Genomic DNA, 17,970 nt, shown 5'->3' on the forward strand with positions numbered 1-17,970 from the left:
TCATTGCGGTCGGTCGTTGCTGAAGCGTGAAGTGCAGATCTTTCATTGCTAGTTGTCACAGAATGTCCCTGCAACACAAAGAGTTCACATTGGCACTTATAGTGATCATTAGAGTCTCAGTTCAAATGGGTCTGTTCATGGTTGCAAAGATCTTCAGGATTTCTCGTTTCTTCACAGTGAATGGCATTCTGAGACCTGCCAAGTATCCAAGACTTGGGGAGTCATCTCTTGGGAAACAGGGACTCACTCTAGCAGGGCTGAGACAGGTCCAGTTCCAGATCCAGGCAGATAAAGTTACAGCAGGTCAGCGGGGCAGTTTCAGGGAGACCTCTGGAGTTTGTTGTGTCCATGTAGCTCAGAACAAGATGTCAGCTAGCTGGCCTTTGTAGTCACTCAGGCACACCTGGGATGAAGGAAGCAGGTTCAGTCTTCCTTCACAGAGATCAGGACAGTCCTCTGTAGAAAAAGGTAGGTTTCAAGCAGCCGGGGAGTCCTCTGGTAGCAGCAGGGAAATCTTCTGAAGAACAAGACAGGCTTTAAGAAGAAGTCCTCTGGGGAACAATGCAGTCCTTCTTCTATAGTGTCCACAGGCCCAAAAATGAATTGATTAGGTGGTTCAGGAGGTCCAATATTTATTCTTGGTGCCAGCCTTTGAAGTGGGGGTGACATACAGGCTACACCCACATCTGGCTCTGGGAGGTTCTTCCTTTCCCCTGTCAAGGCTGCAAGAAGTCGGGTGTGTGCTGGAGGCAGCCATTTGCAATCTAAGTGGGGCAGGGAACAGTTCTACCCCACCCATCCTGGGTTGTAGTGAAAAAAAAATGTAGGAGTTTTTCACTGCCAAGACATGTCAAACTTAAAAACACATGTCTATGTCTATGTGGGGATACTTGTAGAGCGCACTGTAACTCCAAAGAGTGTCCTGGTGCTAAGCTGAATGGTAGGAGCATGGGAGAAGAAAATTTAGGGGCAAGAGAAAAACCATGTTTTCATTTTTTTCCCAATCAGGTGAGTGGATTCCATTCTTCTCAAATGAAGAGGCATTTTGTTCTAGTGGAAGGGTCCCCGGAAAGAGAGAGACTTACCTCCTAGCCTGGACTTTTTATAAACGGGGGACATTGGCCAACAACAGATCGCTGATGCGAAGATTTCTACGAGGAGAGTAGAAGGAAATCATACATTTAAGGTAACCTGGTCCTACCCCGTAACAGGCTTTCTGTGCGATGAGCAAAGTTTTAAAAATTATTCTTTTCCTTACAGGGAGCCAGTGCAGGCTCCTCAGAAGGTGTGACACGTGCAAATTTCGAGGGAGCTCAAAGATTGTACGGGCTGCTGCATTCTGAACAAGTTGAAGCCTGTCCAGCAAAAAGCCACGCATGCCAAGATAGAGTCCATTCCCATAATCTAACCTGGATATAATCAGAGCTTGATTCACCTGTTGTCTGGCAGCTTTGGACAGAAAGAACAAAAGTTTCAGTAAAAGACGCAACAGAGCAAAGCAGGTGCCTACTACTGCCTTAACTTGATTACGAAATAGTAGCTGGTTGTCCAATTTAAACACCAGATTTTTCACCACCAGGCTGTTCGCTGAGGGGGCAGGAGCGTCCGCTGGCCAGAAGACATGTAAAGGAGTCTCCGCCGCTTTACCAAAAAAGAGTAGCTCTTGCTTACCAGCATTACATTTCAGCTGGTTAGAGGCCAGCCAACCAAAGACAGCTGCAAGGCAGGAACTGATTAACATACCTGGGTAAGGCTTGTTAGCCTCCCATGTAAACAACAACTGTGTGTCGTCTGCTTAGGACACGATTTTGGCCCCCTCTGATTCGGCCACCTCAGCTAAAGGAGTGAGGTAGATGTTAAACAGGGTCGGCCCCAAAGCCGAAGTCTGTGGGACCCCCACCTTCAGTGAGCGCAAGAAAGCTGAGAAAAGGTTGCACCAGACCTCCTGCCTCCTCCCCTCTAGAAAAGATGCCAGCCATTCCCAAGCCAAACCCCTGATGCCAATCATATGAAGCCGGGTCAGGAGCATCTGATGCGACACCGTATCGAAGGCGGCAGACAGATCTAACAAGATCAGCAACGCCTTCTCGCCTGCCTCCTGCCTCCGGATAGAGTGCACCACGTCTAACAAAGCTGTTTCCAAGCTGTGGTTAGGGCAAAAGCCCAACTGGCTTGCCTGGAGTAGGCCGTTCTTTATCCTGAAAGGACAATAGCTGCTGGTTCTCATATTTTCCAGCAGCTTCTAAAAGGCCGGCCATTTTTTAGCAATGGGATAACTTTAGCAAGTTTCCATTTAGTGGGGACAGTGGCATCTCGGAGGGAGGCATTCAATAGCTGATTCATGTGAAAGTTAATCGCCTCCGCTTCTAATGCCAGAATGGAGGCGGGGGCCGGATCCAATGGAAAGCCAGATTTAAGGCATTTTAGAGCCTTTAAAGAATCTTCCAAAGAGATGGGGTCGTAAGAATTCGGGGGATATACTTCCCTAGTAGCAGGTTTAATGTCTTTAAGAATTTCTTGAATACTGGCCCCTTCAAGGGTCGGCCCCGATATGCCAAGATCTATCGCAGGTGGAGGGAGGCTGGCCTAGGTAGACACCATTTTTTTAGGGAAAAAAGAGGCCAGCGTCTCACATCATTCCTTAGAGGGAGGCTCCATATTGGAGCCTACTTCTGGCATGGAAAAGGACCTTACAGTTTTAAAAATCACTCTCAAATGATTGCCTGCCTTTAGGATTCTGGCTTAAAAAAATCTTTTTTGCTATTTTAATTTCTTTATAATAGTTGCCTAACTCTGCTTTATAGCCTGCTTTAGCAGCTGGACAGTAGTTTGTCCTCCATAGCCTCTCTTTGCGTTTACATGCCAGTTTCAATTTTTTAAAGGATGGGTAAACCAGGGACTGGGCACTTTGGACCGAGACTGTTTGGTGATGCTTTCCGCAGTCAGAGAGTGACAGGCGGACTCAATCCAGTCTTCAACCAGACCTACATCAATATTAATCTCGCCAGTCAGAGAAGGACTATTGGCATCCAGCTTATTAATCAGAAGATCCGATTTAAGTTTGCCAAGAGCACTGACTGTACGGGGAAGTTCACTCTCTTTGACAGGAATATTACTCAATTTTGGCCACCTGAACCTAAGGAGAAAATGATCAGACCAAACCAAAGGCACAGGAGGGTCAACAGCAAGTGGCATAGAGGTGAATATTTGGTTCAAAGTATGTCCGCCTGATGAGTCAGAGCATTAATAGAAGGCATAAGGCACATGGCTGCTTAGCTCTCCATCAGGGAATGGCTATCAGTTAGCTGATCACAGTCCATGTGTACATTAAAATCCCCCATCAAAAGTCAATTTCCATACCTCAGGACCAAAGGCGATACCATTTCACAAAGAGCCAAGACAAATCCAGCCGATGTGCCTGGTGGTCTATATATGAGGCCCCCGGATATTAATTGTTTAGGAGAAAAAGTTAGGGTAAAACCCAATATCTCTGCCATCTCCAGGTTCAGCTGGGGCAGCTGGGTTAGGGTATAGCAATCTTTGAATATAATAGCCACCCTATCACCCCTGCCCCCATTTCTATCTTTCCGAACAATTTTATAGCCCTCCGGGATGGCTGTCCAAATATCTGGGCCCGAAGACAAGCAGAGCATCCTGGCCTTCCTCCCCAAGGAGGTCATATATATTAATGTCATACTTAGGTAGGTTCATTTATAAGTGCCGCTTTTAGTGACAGACCCTGCTTTGAATAGTAACGGGCACCAACTTTATTATTTTTGATGAGAAAGTTACACGAGGTACATCGGTATACAGAGACCTAAGGTGTCCATACTCAGGGTTGTACAACTGGGGATAGCATTAAAAGAATGAAGTTGTTGGGTGGTATAAGTCTGGTGGTGGATACCAAATTTGCATTTTTGGGCATAGTGGCGCACACAGGCTTGCCTTTGACAAGCCTTTGACGCGCCGGCAGCGTGTCCCCGCAGCAGCCCGGTTTAAATGCATTGGCCTGATTAGAAAAGCTAGAAGGCGCACTAATAAGATGGCCGCTCTAGCTGTCCCTGTAGGAGAAATGGCCTCCACCAAGAAAGACACTCGAGATGGCAAGCATGAAGACCCCCACCTGACTCCCATAACCATCTCAGAGAAGGCGGGCTGCAACAGCGAATATAGCTAAAGCTTAAGTGCTGCAATCACATTTCAGATTAAATTTAATTACCGAAATAACAGTTGGTATAAAAACACTTACCCCCAATCCACCTGTGGTCAATAGCCAATACCAATATACAAAAAAAGAAAAACACAAGCAAGTAAATTTAGTAAAACCAGGGTAGAAAAAACAAGAGGTTCAGCGCATAGAACTCACTGCTAACATTTCAGCAACCGAGCCATCGTCTTATTTTTTAAATACATTGTTCCCTGTCCTGTGGGCTTTTAAGAGCCTACTTTAGGGGTGACGTGTTTTATAAAGGAAGGTTTAGGACTAGCAAAAGGGTTATTTTGCCAAGATGAATTGGCAGTTTAAAACTGCACTACGTGATATTTTTAAAGTGCTACTTAAGTGGGTGGCACTGTGGCACAATGAGTGCTGCGGGCCCACTAGTAGCATTTAATTTACAGGTCCTAAGTGCCAATTTTCTATTGACTTACAAGTAAATTAAATGTGCCAGTCTGGTGTAACACAATTTGACCATGTTTAAAGGAGACAACTCCTCGCAACACAGCAGGCAGTCAGCCACAGGATAGTACTATGCATTCAATAAAGCCACCAACAGAAGCAGAACACTGTTCAAGACAGTCCATCACTGCTTTAAATCCCTGTTGTTAAAAAATATGTAAATATAGTGCATATTTATTATTTAATTGTTTTATAATTTCATTAATGTCATCATTTAACTATAAAATACATAGCAACCTATTTTAAATAGGTTAATAAACATTTTGCTTACACTTAATTTAAAATAGGTTAATACATATTTTATTATTACATAATAAATATGTGCTGTTTTTCTATTTTTTAAATTGATTAATTTTGATTTAAATTTTTAATGATTGTTAATAATTTAATTTAGGTTAACATTATTTCATATGGAGTTTTATTTTAAGTCCCTATCTCCATTATTTTCAAAGGGAGGATAATGCAGTTCCAGTCATTGGTCATATGTAGTGCGGACATTCTGCAACACTAAATATTACTACAAAAGTGCAGTTTTATGAAAACCAAAATTTGTAAACTTACTGAAAAGTGCAAACATACTCAAACGTGTAAGTTACCTTTGTGAATCAGGCCCTTGCTCTATTTTAGTCTATCTATTCAAAATTCCACGCAATTAAAAGGGGATGGTTGATTAAAAGGCTATTTAACTCTACAGAGACAATATGCAGAAATTCATGGTTGTCAAGATGGTAGCATGACACCCAGGAAACAATTATTAATCACAGTGTAAAGCAGAAGTATTTAGCAGACAGATTCAGACGTCTGATATTTTAGCTGTTATGATTTGAACACATATTCATGATTGGCACAGCAAAACAAATGTAGCAAATGTAACTTACTCAAAACTTTCAGTGACATACCTGTGTATAGGATTGTGCCGAAGTATCCTTCAAAGAGGAACATGACTGACCCTGGGCAGTGGTTTGCATCGATTAATGTAACCGTCATTGTGTTCACACCAAGTTCGTCCAGATTTATTTTGTGGCCCACATTTAGTTCAAGGGGACGTATCAAGTTTGCATTTACCTAGCACAGAAAACAGTATATACCGTGAGAATATACTCATAAAATATGTGGTAATTTATTTTGCATGATGGCAAACATCAATTATTAACGCCATTGCAAGATATTTTACTGAAAAAAAATTAAACGCAATTATGTTAAGACATACATAACTGTAAAAAGGAACACTACCAGCAACTGACACACAAGCAGACCACCTGGATTGCAGTCGGAGTGCCGAGGAGGCCAATCCAGGAGGCCGATAGGCGCCGACATGACGTGACCACCTAAACCAGGCACCAACCCGCTGCAAACGGTAAGGCAGCAACGTCGACAGGAGGTGGCAGTCCAGCACCTCCAAAGGAGTTGAAGGAAACCCAGCCCACAGTCATCAATGTGGTGACGGTGCAAGGAGTAGGGAGTACGGACACAGCACAAAAGGATCTGACACACCATCAACAGAGAGTGCAATGAACAGAGATTGGAGGGACGGGGCAGATGGGTACACTGGCATACATGCACAACGGTGCGTAGCACACTGCACACCCACAAACACCCACGATCATATCCCAGATCCCATTGGAAAATTGCATGTAATCAATGAGATGTAGAGGATTTTAGTCCAGGTTCAGTCAACGGGTATCTAAGTAGGATCTTATCAGACTTGCAGGTCAAATAACAACTTGATAGCTGATCAGTGTTTCCCACGGTGTCAGCTAAACTGTGGAAGTGCACTGGTGCCCAACGCCTACTAAAGATCAACAACTGTATATTTGGAGGATTCCGCAACTCCCATTATTCTTCCTACTTAATGACTTTCTTTTTAACTTCATTTCCATTCACATTTCTACATGTGCGACTTCTTCATGTGTACACAAATATGCCACATTTTCATACATGTCAACATTACAACTTCGATAAGAGGGAAAAATATGCATGGGTGGAAAGACCTGAATAACTCCTAACATGAAACGGGTCAGGCGTAACACAAAATGGAGTACAGGCAGTGGGGGCTGGTGACATTTGAAAGTGGTGAGGCGTAAACTTTCTTTCAGAGTGCACCGTGGCGAGCGAGCGCAGGGAGCAGACCGAACATCTTTAGGGGGGTTAGGGGGGTTCTCCACCAGAGAAAATTTTGAAAAAAGAGTGGGTAAATGGTGCACTTTCAAGCAAATTTGAGAAGCAAGAAGGCAAATAAAGCACAGTTATTACATTAATAAAGGGATGTCATATAACAACATGTAGATAGAAATGTTTCTGAAGCTAGGCCCTGCCAGTGCTACGCACCTCTGAGCAATATACACGCTGTGTGCCAGCAGGGCCTAGCATCAGAAACATTTCTATTGCTATGTATTTGAAGCTAGGCCCAGTGCTGGCACTAAGTGTGTATGCTTCTCAGAGGAGCATCCGGCGTGGCAGGGCCTGTAGCATGAGCCAAGCACTGAGAATGCTGGATACCTAAATCATATAACAAACCATGTAAAATCTCTTCAAAATTAAAAAAAAGTGCCTTTCACTCACACCACTGCGCTAAGAAATACTAACAAGTGATAGTTTTGAAGCATAACTCATTAGTGAAATAATGGCCAGATGTACAAACTTTTTTAGCAGTCACAAACACGAAATCTTACCTTTTGCGACCGCTAAATAGCTCTGTGCAGTTTACAAACCCTATTTTGCGAGTCAGTAATCTATTACCAACTCACAAAATAGGGTTTGCGACTCGCTATTAGGAAGGGGAGTGCCAAGGGCGTCCCTTCCTAGCAGCGATTGGCACTTTGTACGATTGTTTTGCAACCGCAATTGTGGCAGCAAAACACTTGCAGTTTACCACCTACTTCAAGGAGGTGGTAAGCCACTCACAAACAGGAAGGGTATCCCAGGGGAGCCTTCCTCTTTGTAACTGGCAGCGAGAATAATTTTTTACAAGCAGGCGGTGGTCCCACAGAACACTGCCTACTCTTAAAAATGAAACAGAAACGTTTCATTTTTCTTTTTTAAATGCTTCCAGTTTTCCTTTATGGAAAACGGGCTTCATTTAAAAAAAAATCTTTAATTTAAAAAGCAGTCACAGACATGGTGGTCTGTTGACCCTAACAAGTCACCATCCATGTGAGTGCTGGTCACTCCCCATGGGGTTGCAAATTGTGGCCTGCCTCATGAATATTATTGAGGCAGGTCATTTGTGCCCCAATTGGGAATCGCAAACAGTGTATGAGACCCTGTCGTGCACTCCATTTTGTGAGTCGCAAAAGATCGCAATTTGCAGCTCGCAAAATGGGATGGTCATATATCTGGCCCTATGAGCCAAGACAGGTGTCATGTAAACCCTGTACATTGCCCAGGATATTATAGAGCAACATTATAGTCTATTAAAACAAACACAATAGATTTTTTAGTGCTTTGATATTCTATAATGAAGAAAAAGAAGTTTGAATGACATGGTTGGACAGAGCTCAGACAGCCTGTTTCCATAAAGCATGCGCAAAAACGTAGGGAATTCAACCTTTCATCCCAAAAGTAGTTCCTGAAAGCTAGATTCATAGCGTATTGTCTAAAAGCTAAACAAGCCCAGGACAACACACAAAAGAAATGCATCTGGACAATGATAAACACCTGAGGGACCTCATGCTGTGAATTTCTAGCTCATTGTGTTGAGGTATTGAAAGCAAAGGAAACATGGTCAGTTCCCATGCCCGTATCTGCGGCTGCGAAACTTAACAAAACAGGCAAAGTTACTGTCTGCCGATAGTGATATGCAAACTTTGAAAAATTGGGATCTTTTGTGCATTCTGGCCACACCTCTGACATCGCCACTGATCCAATCCTCAAGTTATTCCCACCCTTTGATTCTCCGCCCACAGTTCCCCTACTTTTTCCACCTCACTTCCACAACTAGTGCAAAGTGTGGAGTGCGACATTATGAAAAGAGATCTGAAAATATAGACTTCAGTAAAGAAAGAATGATGTTAAGAATACGAGACCAACTGCGAAAAATAATTTCACTCAGAAAGAAGGAACCTGCTAGTAGAGTGCAGAGCAAAAGCACTAGAAAGAGCTGCACTTGGTTGGTCGAAGAGAAAGGTAGCTTTCAGTGTCCAATACCATTGCTGACATTTTCCAGCTGGTAGAAGGGCAATGCAGCACATGTCGCCTTCCCATTTTAGACGTGATGAATAGAAAGGGTATGTGCTGATCTCTACTGTGCTTTAAATGCAGACCGCCCTCATTCCATAGCAGACCTTTTGCACTAGCGGTCCCCTTTGTATTCTGGGAACAAATAAAAATATATGTTCCAATTGATTGCTCCACATTGAAAGGACGAGAGACTGCAATGCCAACCATGGCTCAGCCCGGGTGTTGGATATGCACAAAAATAAACTGTAAGGTGAGATAAAAGGTCCATTGTAAGGGATGGGGCAAGGTAGGGCAGAAACACTGAGAGACATTAAAGCTCACATCTATATTTGTCAAAGGATCATTTTGCCTTCAGAGAATAAAGACAACTGTGTATAAAAAGGGGGACCCAGACCCCATAACTTTAGATCACTTTTGGGAAACAAAAAGAAACCTTTGTTGAGGAGAGGAACCAGAGAGACTGAGGAGAGAGGGATTGGCCTGCAGTGGTTGCCTGACTGCCAAAGAGAGGAGAAATGACTTTGTGCTACTTTTACTCAACTTGTGAAGTATCTCCAAGGGCTTGAGAGAGAGCTTGCCTCCTGCTGAAGTCTCAGGGACAACAGACTTCAGCCACCAGCTCCCCAAGAGTTGTTTGGAAGTGCTTGCAGTTGTGTTGGGCTTTCTGAGGAACTGCGTGTCGCAAGCAGCTGGAAGTGCGACTCACGAAGAAGAAGCGTGTCGCTGCCGCTGTCATTGCATCGAGGGAGAAGAGGATCGATATTGCAACAGATGCCGCCGCATCAACGGAGAAGTGTGTCGCTGCCGCTGTTGCATGATTGCCGAAGCGCCTCGCATCGCCGGAGAAGAGAATCGACGGCGCACCAGACGCCGCCGCATCACCGGGAAGCGTGTCACAGGGCCTGTTGCGGCTCAGAAGAATCATTAAGTCACCGCACGGCCATCATGCGTGCACGCATCGTGTCGCATCCATGAGAAGATGCCATTTTTGTTCATTGCACCAGATCTTCATCGCATCAGAGCGCTGCTGGTCGCATTGCCGCAGAAGAGCAGTAAAAAACTGACGATTCACCTCCCCTCGCAGAAAAGAACCGACACATCCCCTATGCATCAGTAGGGACTCAACGCATCACCGGTCTTGCTTGTAAGGAACCGACGCATCACCTTCCCTGCAATACTTTCGTTGTATAGCGTTATGCATCCTAAGGTACATTGAACTCAAAGTCTCGCATTTTTACATCTAAAGAGAACAAAGCTAATTCTACAATTTTTAAATACAGTCTTGTGGTTTTTTGTCATTTGTGGTCTTGTGTTAAGCCTATATAAAAATACTTATTTTTATACTACAACTTGTGTGGTGTCCATCTGGAGTGTTGTCACTAGGTTACTGTATGTGTTCACCAATGCTTTACCCACTGCTTCTTAGATAAGCCTGTCTTCTCGTGCCAAGCTACCAAGGGGGTGAGCCGGGATTATTTTAGAAGTGTACCCTCTTACCCTGACTAGACGCGAGGGTCCCTATTTGTCAAAGGCATGTACGTCTGCCAACTAGAGACCCCCAAATCTAACAGATACATTGCATGTTATTAGCACTATACTGAGATCTGATTCTCTAACCCTCACCACCTCTCTAAATAAAACTTGGATCGCTACGCTTTTCTACCTTGAGGACTAAGTCCTAAAGTGGTGAATTTGGGATTTTTCTGTTTTGAATCTAAAAGTAGGCCAAGCCCAAGACATCAGTAGTAAAAGGTCTCAGTTGAGACAGTGGTGCCCGGTTGTCTGTTTGTGCCCTGGGTCCCTCAAACCAGTTCCCACACAGAGGTGAAGCTTACAGTACAAATGCCATACATTCTTTGAGGGATACACAGGAAAAAATAAGAAAAGCTGCTGACCTGCTCATAAGTGGCATTATTTGTGAATCCCAAATACATGAATCTTGCTCTGACCTCACTAAAGGTAACATAAAGGATGAAAGAAGCCATGACATCAAGGGTGCAAGCCATAATTTTACAGTTAAAGTAAGAATTGACTGCTTAGAAGTATATTTTCCAATCAATCAATCAGGTGTTTGTTAAGCACAATTACTCACCCGTAAGGGTCTCAAGGCACTGGGGGGGGGGGGGGGGTGGAGTTAGCAGGCTCTGGTCCATCAAGGGGGGGCGGTCTGTCGAAGAGCCAGGTCTTGAGGTTTCTTGCAAAGATGGGAAGCGATATTGTCTGTCTGAGGTGGAGCGGCAGTAAGATCCAAGCTTGGGCCGCAAGGAAGGAGAAGGAGAGGCCTCCCGATCTGGTCTTTCTAGTGTGGGTGGACCACAGCATAGGAGAGCTGGGCAGATTGTAGGGTCCTCTGGGGTGTGTGGTATTTGAGTCAGCTGTTCAGGTATGCTGGTCCAGTGTCATGGAGGGCCTTGTGGGCATGGGTGAGCATCTTGTAGGTGACTCTAGCTTCGATGGGGAGCCAGTGGAGTGTGCGCAGGTGCTGGGAGATGTGGCAGTGTCTTGGCAGGTCGAGGACAAGTCTTGTGGTGGCGTTCTGGATGTACTGTAGCTTGTGGTGAGGTTTTTGTTCCGGCATGCAATGCGTTGCCGTAGTCGTGTCTGCTGGTGACCTGGGCGATCTTCTGAGGGCGGGCTCCACCAGGTGTCATTCCATGCATCGGGGTTTGGGCCTATGATGAGTACTTCTGTTTTGTTGATGTTTAGTTGTAGGCAGCTGTTTTTCATCCATTTGGCGACAGCTCCCATGCCTTTTCGAAAATTGTGTCTGGCGTTATTGGGTTTGTTTGATAGGGAGAGGATGAGTTGGGTGTCGTCTGAGTATGACACAATGTTGAGGTACTGACGATAGGGGTGAGCAGAGCCATGTAGACGTTGAAGAGTGTAGGGCTGAGGGAGGACCCCTGGGGGACTCTGCAGGTGGTAGGTGTAGGGTCGGAGAGGAAAGGGGGAATCTGACTTGCTGTGTTCTGCCGCAGAGGAAGGAGCAGATCCAGTTGAGGGCCTTGTCTTGGATCCCTGCGTTGTGAAGTCTGCGTATTAGGGTGCGGTGAGAAACTGTGTCGAATACCGCTGAGAGGTCGAGGAGGATGAGGGCTGCTGTTTCTCCTTTGTCCAGTAGGGTGTGGATGTCGTCTGTTGCAATGAGGAGGGCAGTTTCCATGCTTTGCTTTTTTTCTGAAGCTGGATTGGGAGGAGTTGAGGATGTTGTGCTCTTCGATAAATGTGGCGAGATGGCTTTCTCAATGACTTTCGATGGGAACGGGAGCAGGGAGATGGGTCTGTAGTGTTTGAGGTCGGTGGGGTCCGCTGAGGATTTCTTCTGGAGGGGGTTGACCTCAACATGTTTCCAGTCGTCGAAGAACATGGCGGTTGCCAGGGAGCGGTTGATGGTGTGGCAGAGCATGGGTGCGCTGGTCTTGGCGGCTCTGTTGAAAATTGGGTGGGGGCAGGGGTCTGTGGGGGCCTTGGAGTGGATTGACTTCATCGTCTTCAGTGTGTCTTTGGTGGTGAAGGCTGTCCAGTTGTCGATCGCTGGCTTCATGGTGTCGGGGGTGGTTGATGAGGGTTCAATGTGTTAGTTGTCTTTGTCGAGGTTGTCATAGATGCTCTTGATTTTGTGGTGGAAAAAGGTGCTGTGTTTGTCACAGAGGACACCATTAAGTAGGGGCCGAGGAGGGCTGGACAGCTGGGAGACGGGAGTAGGGAGAGGAGCTGGATTGGGCCGGTTGTGTTGGTCGTGCTAGGGGGAGGAGAGGCAGCAGGGAAAAATGGGTAGAATAGGCAAAAAGAGTGGAAAGAGTGGAAATGAGGCAGTGAAAGGTGCAAGAAAAATAGGGGAAAGACACAGAAGTAGAGTGAGAGGGGAAGAGGGGAAGATTACATCAGTAAAAAACGAGTGAAAACAGAGGAAAGACAGAGAGGGGGAGTGAATGGGGAGATTGGAATCAGTAAAAAATGAGGGACAACGGAGGAAAGACACAGAGGGGGAGTGAAAGGGGAGATTGAAATCAGTGAAAAACAAGTGAAAACAGAGAGAAAGAGCGGTGCGAGAAAAAGGAGAGAGAGGTCCACTGGATCACCAGGGATGAGGCGCAGGTAAAACCTGCGGGTGGAGGAGGGCCTCGAACACCAGCACTCGAGAGAGCAGGGGCTTGTGAGAAGGCCTCACTTGACAGTGGAGCTGCGAGGGGGGGAGAGCAATGTCACTGACAATGAGTCAGTGGTCTTGCTTGCCTGTCCCGCAGCGGCCCCTGTTAAGTAGGGGTCAGGGAGGGCTGGATAGCTGGGAGGCGGGAGTGGGGAGGGGAGCTGCATTGGGCCGGTTGCGTTGGTCGTACAGGGGGGGGGGGGGGCCGCAGGGTCAGCAGCAGCAGGGAAAAATGGGCAGAAAAGGCAAAAAGAGAGGAAAGAGTGGAAATGAGGCAGTGAAAGGTGCAAGAAAAATGGGGGAAAGACACAGAAGGGGAGTGAGAGGGGAAGATTAAATCAGTGAAAAACGAGTGAAAATGGAGGAAAAACACAGAGGGAGAGTGAAAGGGGAGATTGGAATAAGTACAAAATTAGTGAAAATGGAGGAAAGAAACAGGGGGAGTGAAAGGGGGCGATTGAAATCAGTAAAACACGAGTGAAAACGGAAGAAAGTCACAGAAGGAGAGTAAAAGAGGGAGATTGAAATCAGTGAAAAACAAGTGAAAATGGAGAGAAAGAGCGGAGCAAGAGAAAGGAGACAGAGGTCCACTGGCTCACTAGGGATGAGGCGCAGGTAAAACCTGCAGGTGAAGGAGGGCCTCAAACACCAGCACTCGAGAGTGCAGGGGCTCGGGGAAGGCCTCACTTGATGGTGGAGCTGCGAGGGGGGGAGAGAAATTTCAGCAACAATGAGTCAGTGGTCTTGCTTGGAGCAGAGCAGAAAATTGTTAAACAGTAGCTGAATACACAGTTATTTCCATATACTGAGAATGTCTGGTATTATGATTGAATTGATCTTAATTTGTAAATATGGGGAACTGGCTACCTCCAGAACAAACATCCTATGGTGCAATAAAAATCTCCTTTTGAGAAAAAAGATATGAAATATTCAAAAACAATGTCACTGCACTGAAATTAGAGGTTTCACATACCTTATTCTGTGAAAATCTTTGCAACCACATGCAGTATTTAAGTATCCCGCATTGCTGTTGAAGGTAATCTGCTTGTAATTTAAAATATATGACCCAAAACAAATATCTGAACAGCAGCATCACTCCCTGCTGATGAAATCCTGCAATCTTCGGCTTGGCTCAGTGACTTTTACTACTAATACTGCAAAGACCCATTCAACAACAAGACTATGAGCTTGACTACAATTGCCGTCATCCTTTACAATGATTTAGGAGGATTTAGTGAGCATTGGCGTTTGCAAAAATGAGTACCAAAATGTGAAATAAAGCAGAGTGCAACCAGGGTATTCAGACAATTTATTAGAAAAAGGACAATTTGAGGAGCTTTACGCAATGCGCAGTTGATTGAGATGTGAGGGATTATAATTGGCGCTCATGCCTTTTTTCAGCTAGGTTTTCAAAACCATAAGCTCCTTTAACAAAATGTTGAAAAAATGGAAGGTCTCTCTATTTAGAAGGAATAATTCCCCAGCCGCAGTAATTTAACATGTTAGGCGGCCCATTTATCAGGTTTGAACTCCCGGAGTGCGCGTGCCCTTCAGACTCACTCATCCTATCCTGCCCTGCTTTGCGCCTTGTGAAGTTTCACAGTAGCCACAACCGGAAGCTATCAGCACTCTCCCCAGGCAGACGCAGAATTGTAGAATCAGTCGGTCAGTCTGTGAAGCTCTGTTGTCAGTTCGTTGCCTTCAAAGAAGAAGACGTTTCAAAGACTTGTGTTCTTTTACTCAGTCCAGTCTTGTAAGTAATGCAGCTGATGTCAGAACACCACGCCCGGACAGGAGATGTGCACGCGTATGTTGCGAGCAGGAGTTGTGATAATGCAGCGAGCCGTACGCATGCACATCTACTGTCCTCCGAGTTGTCTTGTAAGTAATGCAGCTGACGTAAGCGAGCCACACCCAGACAGAAAATGTGCACGTGTTTGGTGCGAGCAGGCATTGTGATAACGCCGCGAGCCGTACGCGTGCACATCTCCTGTCCTCTGTATGAGTGCACATGTCCTGTCCTCCTTCGGCAAAGTAATCGACAACAATAGATCTCGCCAAGGCGAGCAACGCCTGTGCTAGGCGAGACCTAAAAAGGGTTGCATTTCAATAATCTTTATCAATAATCATTTTAAAACTTCCCTGATCGTTGATGATAATGTCCATTGAAGACTTGGAATTTCTTTGTAAAACTTGGTTCGTACCTGGAGTTTGTGATGAAGGATTCTGCCTGTAACTTCGGAACAATAAATCGATTGTTTCCAAGTCGACGTTAGTCCTGCTGTGTGATCCGAATGCATGTGGGATAGAAAGAACAAGCGTGCAATCTTCCTTGTTGTCCAAAAGTCCACGGCAATAGGGGTATTTGTAATCATTACTCCGCACATTTCAAAGGTCGCTCTCCAAACCTTCAAAAAGAAATACACATATAGATAATTATACTTATGAATATTGTTTCTCTTTCACCATTCCAATGTTAATGCAGATTTGTCATTTTTCCTCAAATCGTCATTACTGTACTAAATTGATAAATTGAGTCCCAGAGCAATACTGCTTATGTTTCAATATCTATCGAGTTGCTCGGCACTTAATTTATACATGCATACTTGGTCTGGCCACAGGGCAGGTTTAACCTCTAATGCTAAGGTACACATGTCTGCAGATATCCCATAAAGTCTCATATTTTTCGCAGTGTAGACCCGCATGCTCAAAGTAGCCCCAGATATTAAGTGCGGTACCATCTGCTCTCAGTGCAGCCTCATATGATCACTGCAGCTCCCTATTCACAACGCATTGTACAGACAACAATGTACAGTGATCCATGTGCAGCCCCCTTCTAAATGCTCTGTGCAGTCTAAGTGAAGCCCCGGCACAACCAAGTCTACCTCCACCCACAACTGCCACCCTTACCCTCAAAGGGCTCCTCTCATTCCACATCTTACACTAGGGCAAAATCTGAAGCCGGGTAAGGTTGTACTCTCAAGTACAGGTGTAGGTTGTATGTGTAGGTTTTATGTGCTCCCCCATTCCCCTCCAGACCTCTCCTCAGTATTGCCTGTGGTCACCCACCACCGCTGCAGAAGGCATAGGGGACACTAGAAGCCTCCTCGGTGACCCTTAAACAGAGCAGAAGATGCTTGAGCAGTGGGGCCACTGTTCAGACTCAGAGGAACTCTCAGTTATCTCTTCTATCTCGCTGAAAGGGCTTCTTGCTAGGCACCACGGGAGGACCATACCATGCTGGATGGCTGCAGAACCACATGCTTATGCTGGTGACAGGCTCCTCTCATGGCTTTCACTTTTCCCACCTCTTTAGCATTATTATGACAGTGAAGAGGGGAATGTGCCCATCCCTTGAACCAGCATATGCCCCTCAAATGTCAAACGTAGGCTCCTGGGGAGACACAGTTGAGACAAAAGGTGGAAGTACCCCATCCCTTTTAACGCTCTAGTCGTCAAACAGCCCCCAAGTGCCTGCTTTGGGCAAATGGTTGGGAACTAAAGAAAGTAAACACACCCTTGCTACTTGATTCAGAGGTTAGGGAAAAGACAAGCTGGGAGGAGGAGTAACTACTCTGCCTGGTAGTCCCAAAGTGACTCACGAAAGAAGGTGTAGCTCACTCGGGGTAGCACCTGTCACTTATGGTTCAAAACAAAAAATAATATCCACCACAAAAACGTATGCACCACACCTATTTTTCAACTTCTTCCCACAATTTACATTAGGCTGTACACAATTAATGTACCCCTATGGCTTGCTCCCTTGCTATCGCAAATCCTGCATTTCTGTAAAATTAATCCAGGAAATCTGTCCCGTCTGACAATTTCCAAAGTAATTTGCTGCATCGAGCAATACATACCAGAATTCAAGATACTACTCAGATGACGGAGCAGAAATGGGCGCCTCTCCTTCCTCCTGCTTTGGCAAAATAAATGGTTCTGAATATTTATTACTCCAATTTTTCTCTTCATTTGTGCTGTCAGTTCCCTCCCCTCCGTGTGACATCAAACTACAGAAGTCTGCTGTTCCCCAGTTTCGTTTTCAGGAAAGTAACTTAAAATTCCAGGAGATTGCAACATACAACTCCTGCCGCATTTAGATTATACAGGGAAGCTATTACTGTGTAACCATGGATTGTTTTCTGCGAAACTGCAGCAAAATAGGTACTTTTTTCAAAGCGTGGGCAAGAGTAACACACACCTTTACACATTCCTTACTGGACTTCATTTTTTTCTAACAAAAACACTAAAAGATGAGGATTTCACTCGTTTTTTTCTGGAATACACGGTTAGCTATTGGTGATATAAGTGTAAACCCTAACGTAACTATCTCTACATTTCTGCAGTCAACTAGTTATGGATGCAAGCTCTTACTATCAATGATGCTTAAAAATCAGAATTATAGAACAATTTTCTAACTTTATTTATGCACCAGAAGGACTTTTTTAATGGGGCTTAAATTCATCTTGTCATTGGTATAAAAAGGAAAGTACTTACCTTGTACACGTTTGCCCAATGCCTAATTTTACATACTTTATGGAATCAGATCTTTAGTGATTATCCACATTCATCAAGACTAGAATCCAGCTCTTCTATACATTTATAGTGTTAGGATTTGTCGAAATGCAAAATGTAACTCACAGATGGCAGAAACTAATCTTTGTAGCCATAGTAGATGCTAGACTTTTTATAGCAACACCATAGATAGACCCTCATTCCCACCCCCCATCAGTGTGGCAATGGTGGGCTAAGTATACTGTCGTTTCTAAATTGAATCTTAGTTGTATAGATTCAAGAGCAGACATGGTCATAGATGAGGTTAGATAATTAGAGATCCACCTGAGAATTGGATGTGAGCTAGCTATAATCGGCTATGTCTGATGACAGTGAAGAAGGGGAAGATGCCCATCCCTTGAACCACCATAAGACCCTCCAATGCCAAAAGTAGGCTCCTGAGGGGCCA

General features: G+C 45.0%; 1 protein-coding gene across 2 annotated transcripts in view; it reads right to left on the minus strand.

Annotated features, from left to right (window-relative positions):
- LOC147712610 (5' exonuclease Apollo-like) overlaps positions 1-17,970 on the minus strand; it is a 124,023-nt gene that overhangs the window by 105,536 nt on the left and 517 nt on the right. The window contains exons 1-3 of one of the 2 annotated variants that reach the window (XM_086920359.1): positions 16,868-16,918; positions 15,212-15,415; positions 5,578-5,743 (exon numbers count right to left, since the gene is read on the minus strand). In XM_086920359.1, the coding sequence (XP_086776485.1) occupies positions 5,578-5,743; positions 15,212-15,394 (349 nt within the window). In that variant the 5' untranslated portion in view covers positions 15,395-15,415; positions 16,868-16,918. Of the gene's footprint in view, positions 1-5,577; positions 5,744-15,211; positions 15,416-16,867; positions 16,919-17,970 lie in introns of those variants that run through there. The other variant, XM_086920360.1, reaches the window with a different exon arrangement.

This window comes from Lissotriton vulgaris, chromosome 5 (assembly GCF_964263255.1).
Source record: "Lissotriton vulgaris chromosome 5, aLisVul1.2, whole genome shotgun sequence".
In the NCBI taxonomy this organism is placed as follows: Eukaryota; Metazoa; Chordata; class Amphibia; order Caudata; family Salamandridae; genus Lissotriton; species Lissotriton vulgaris.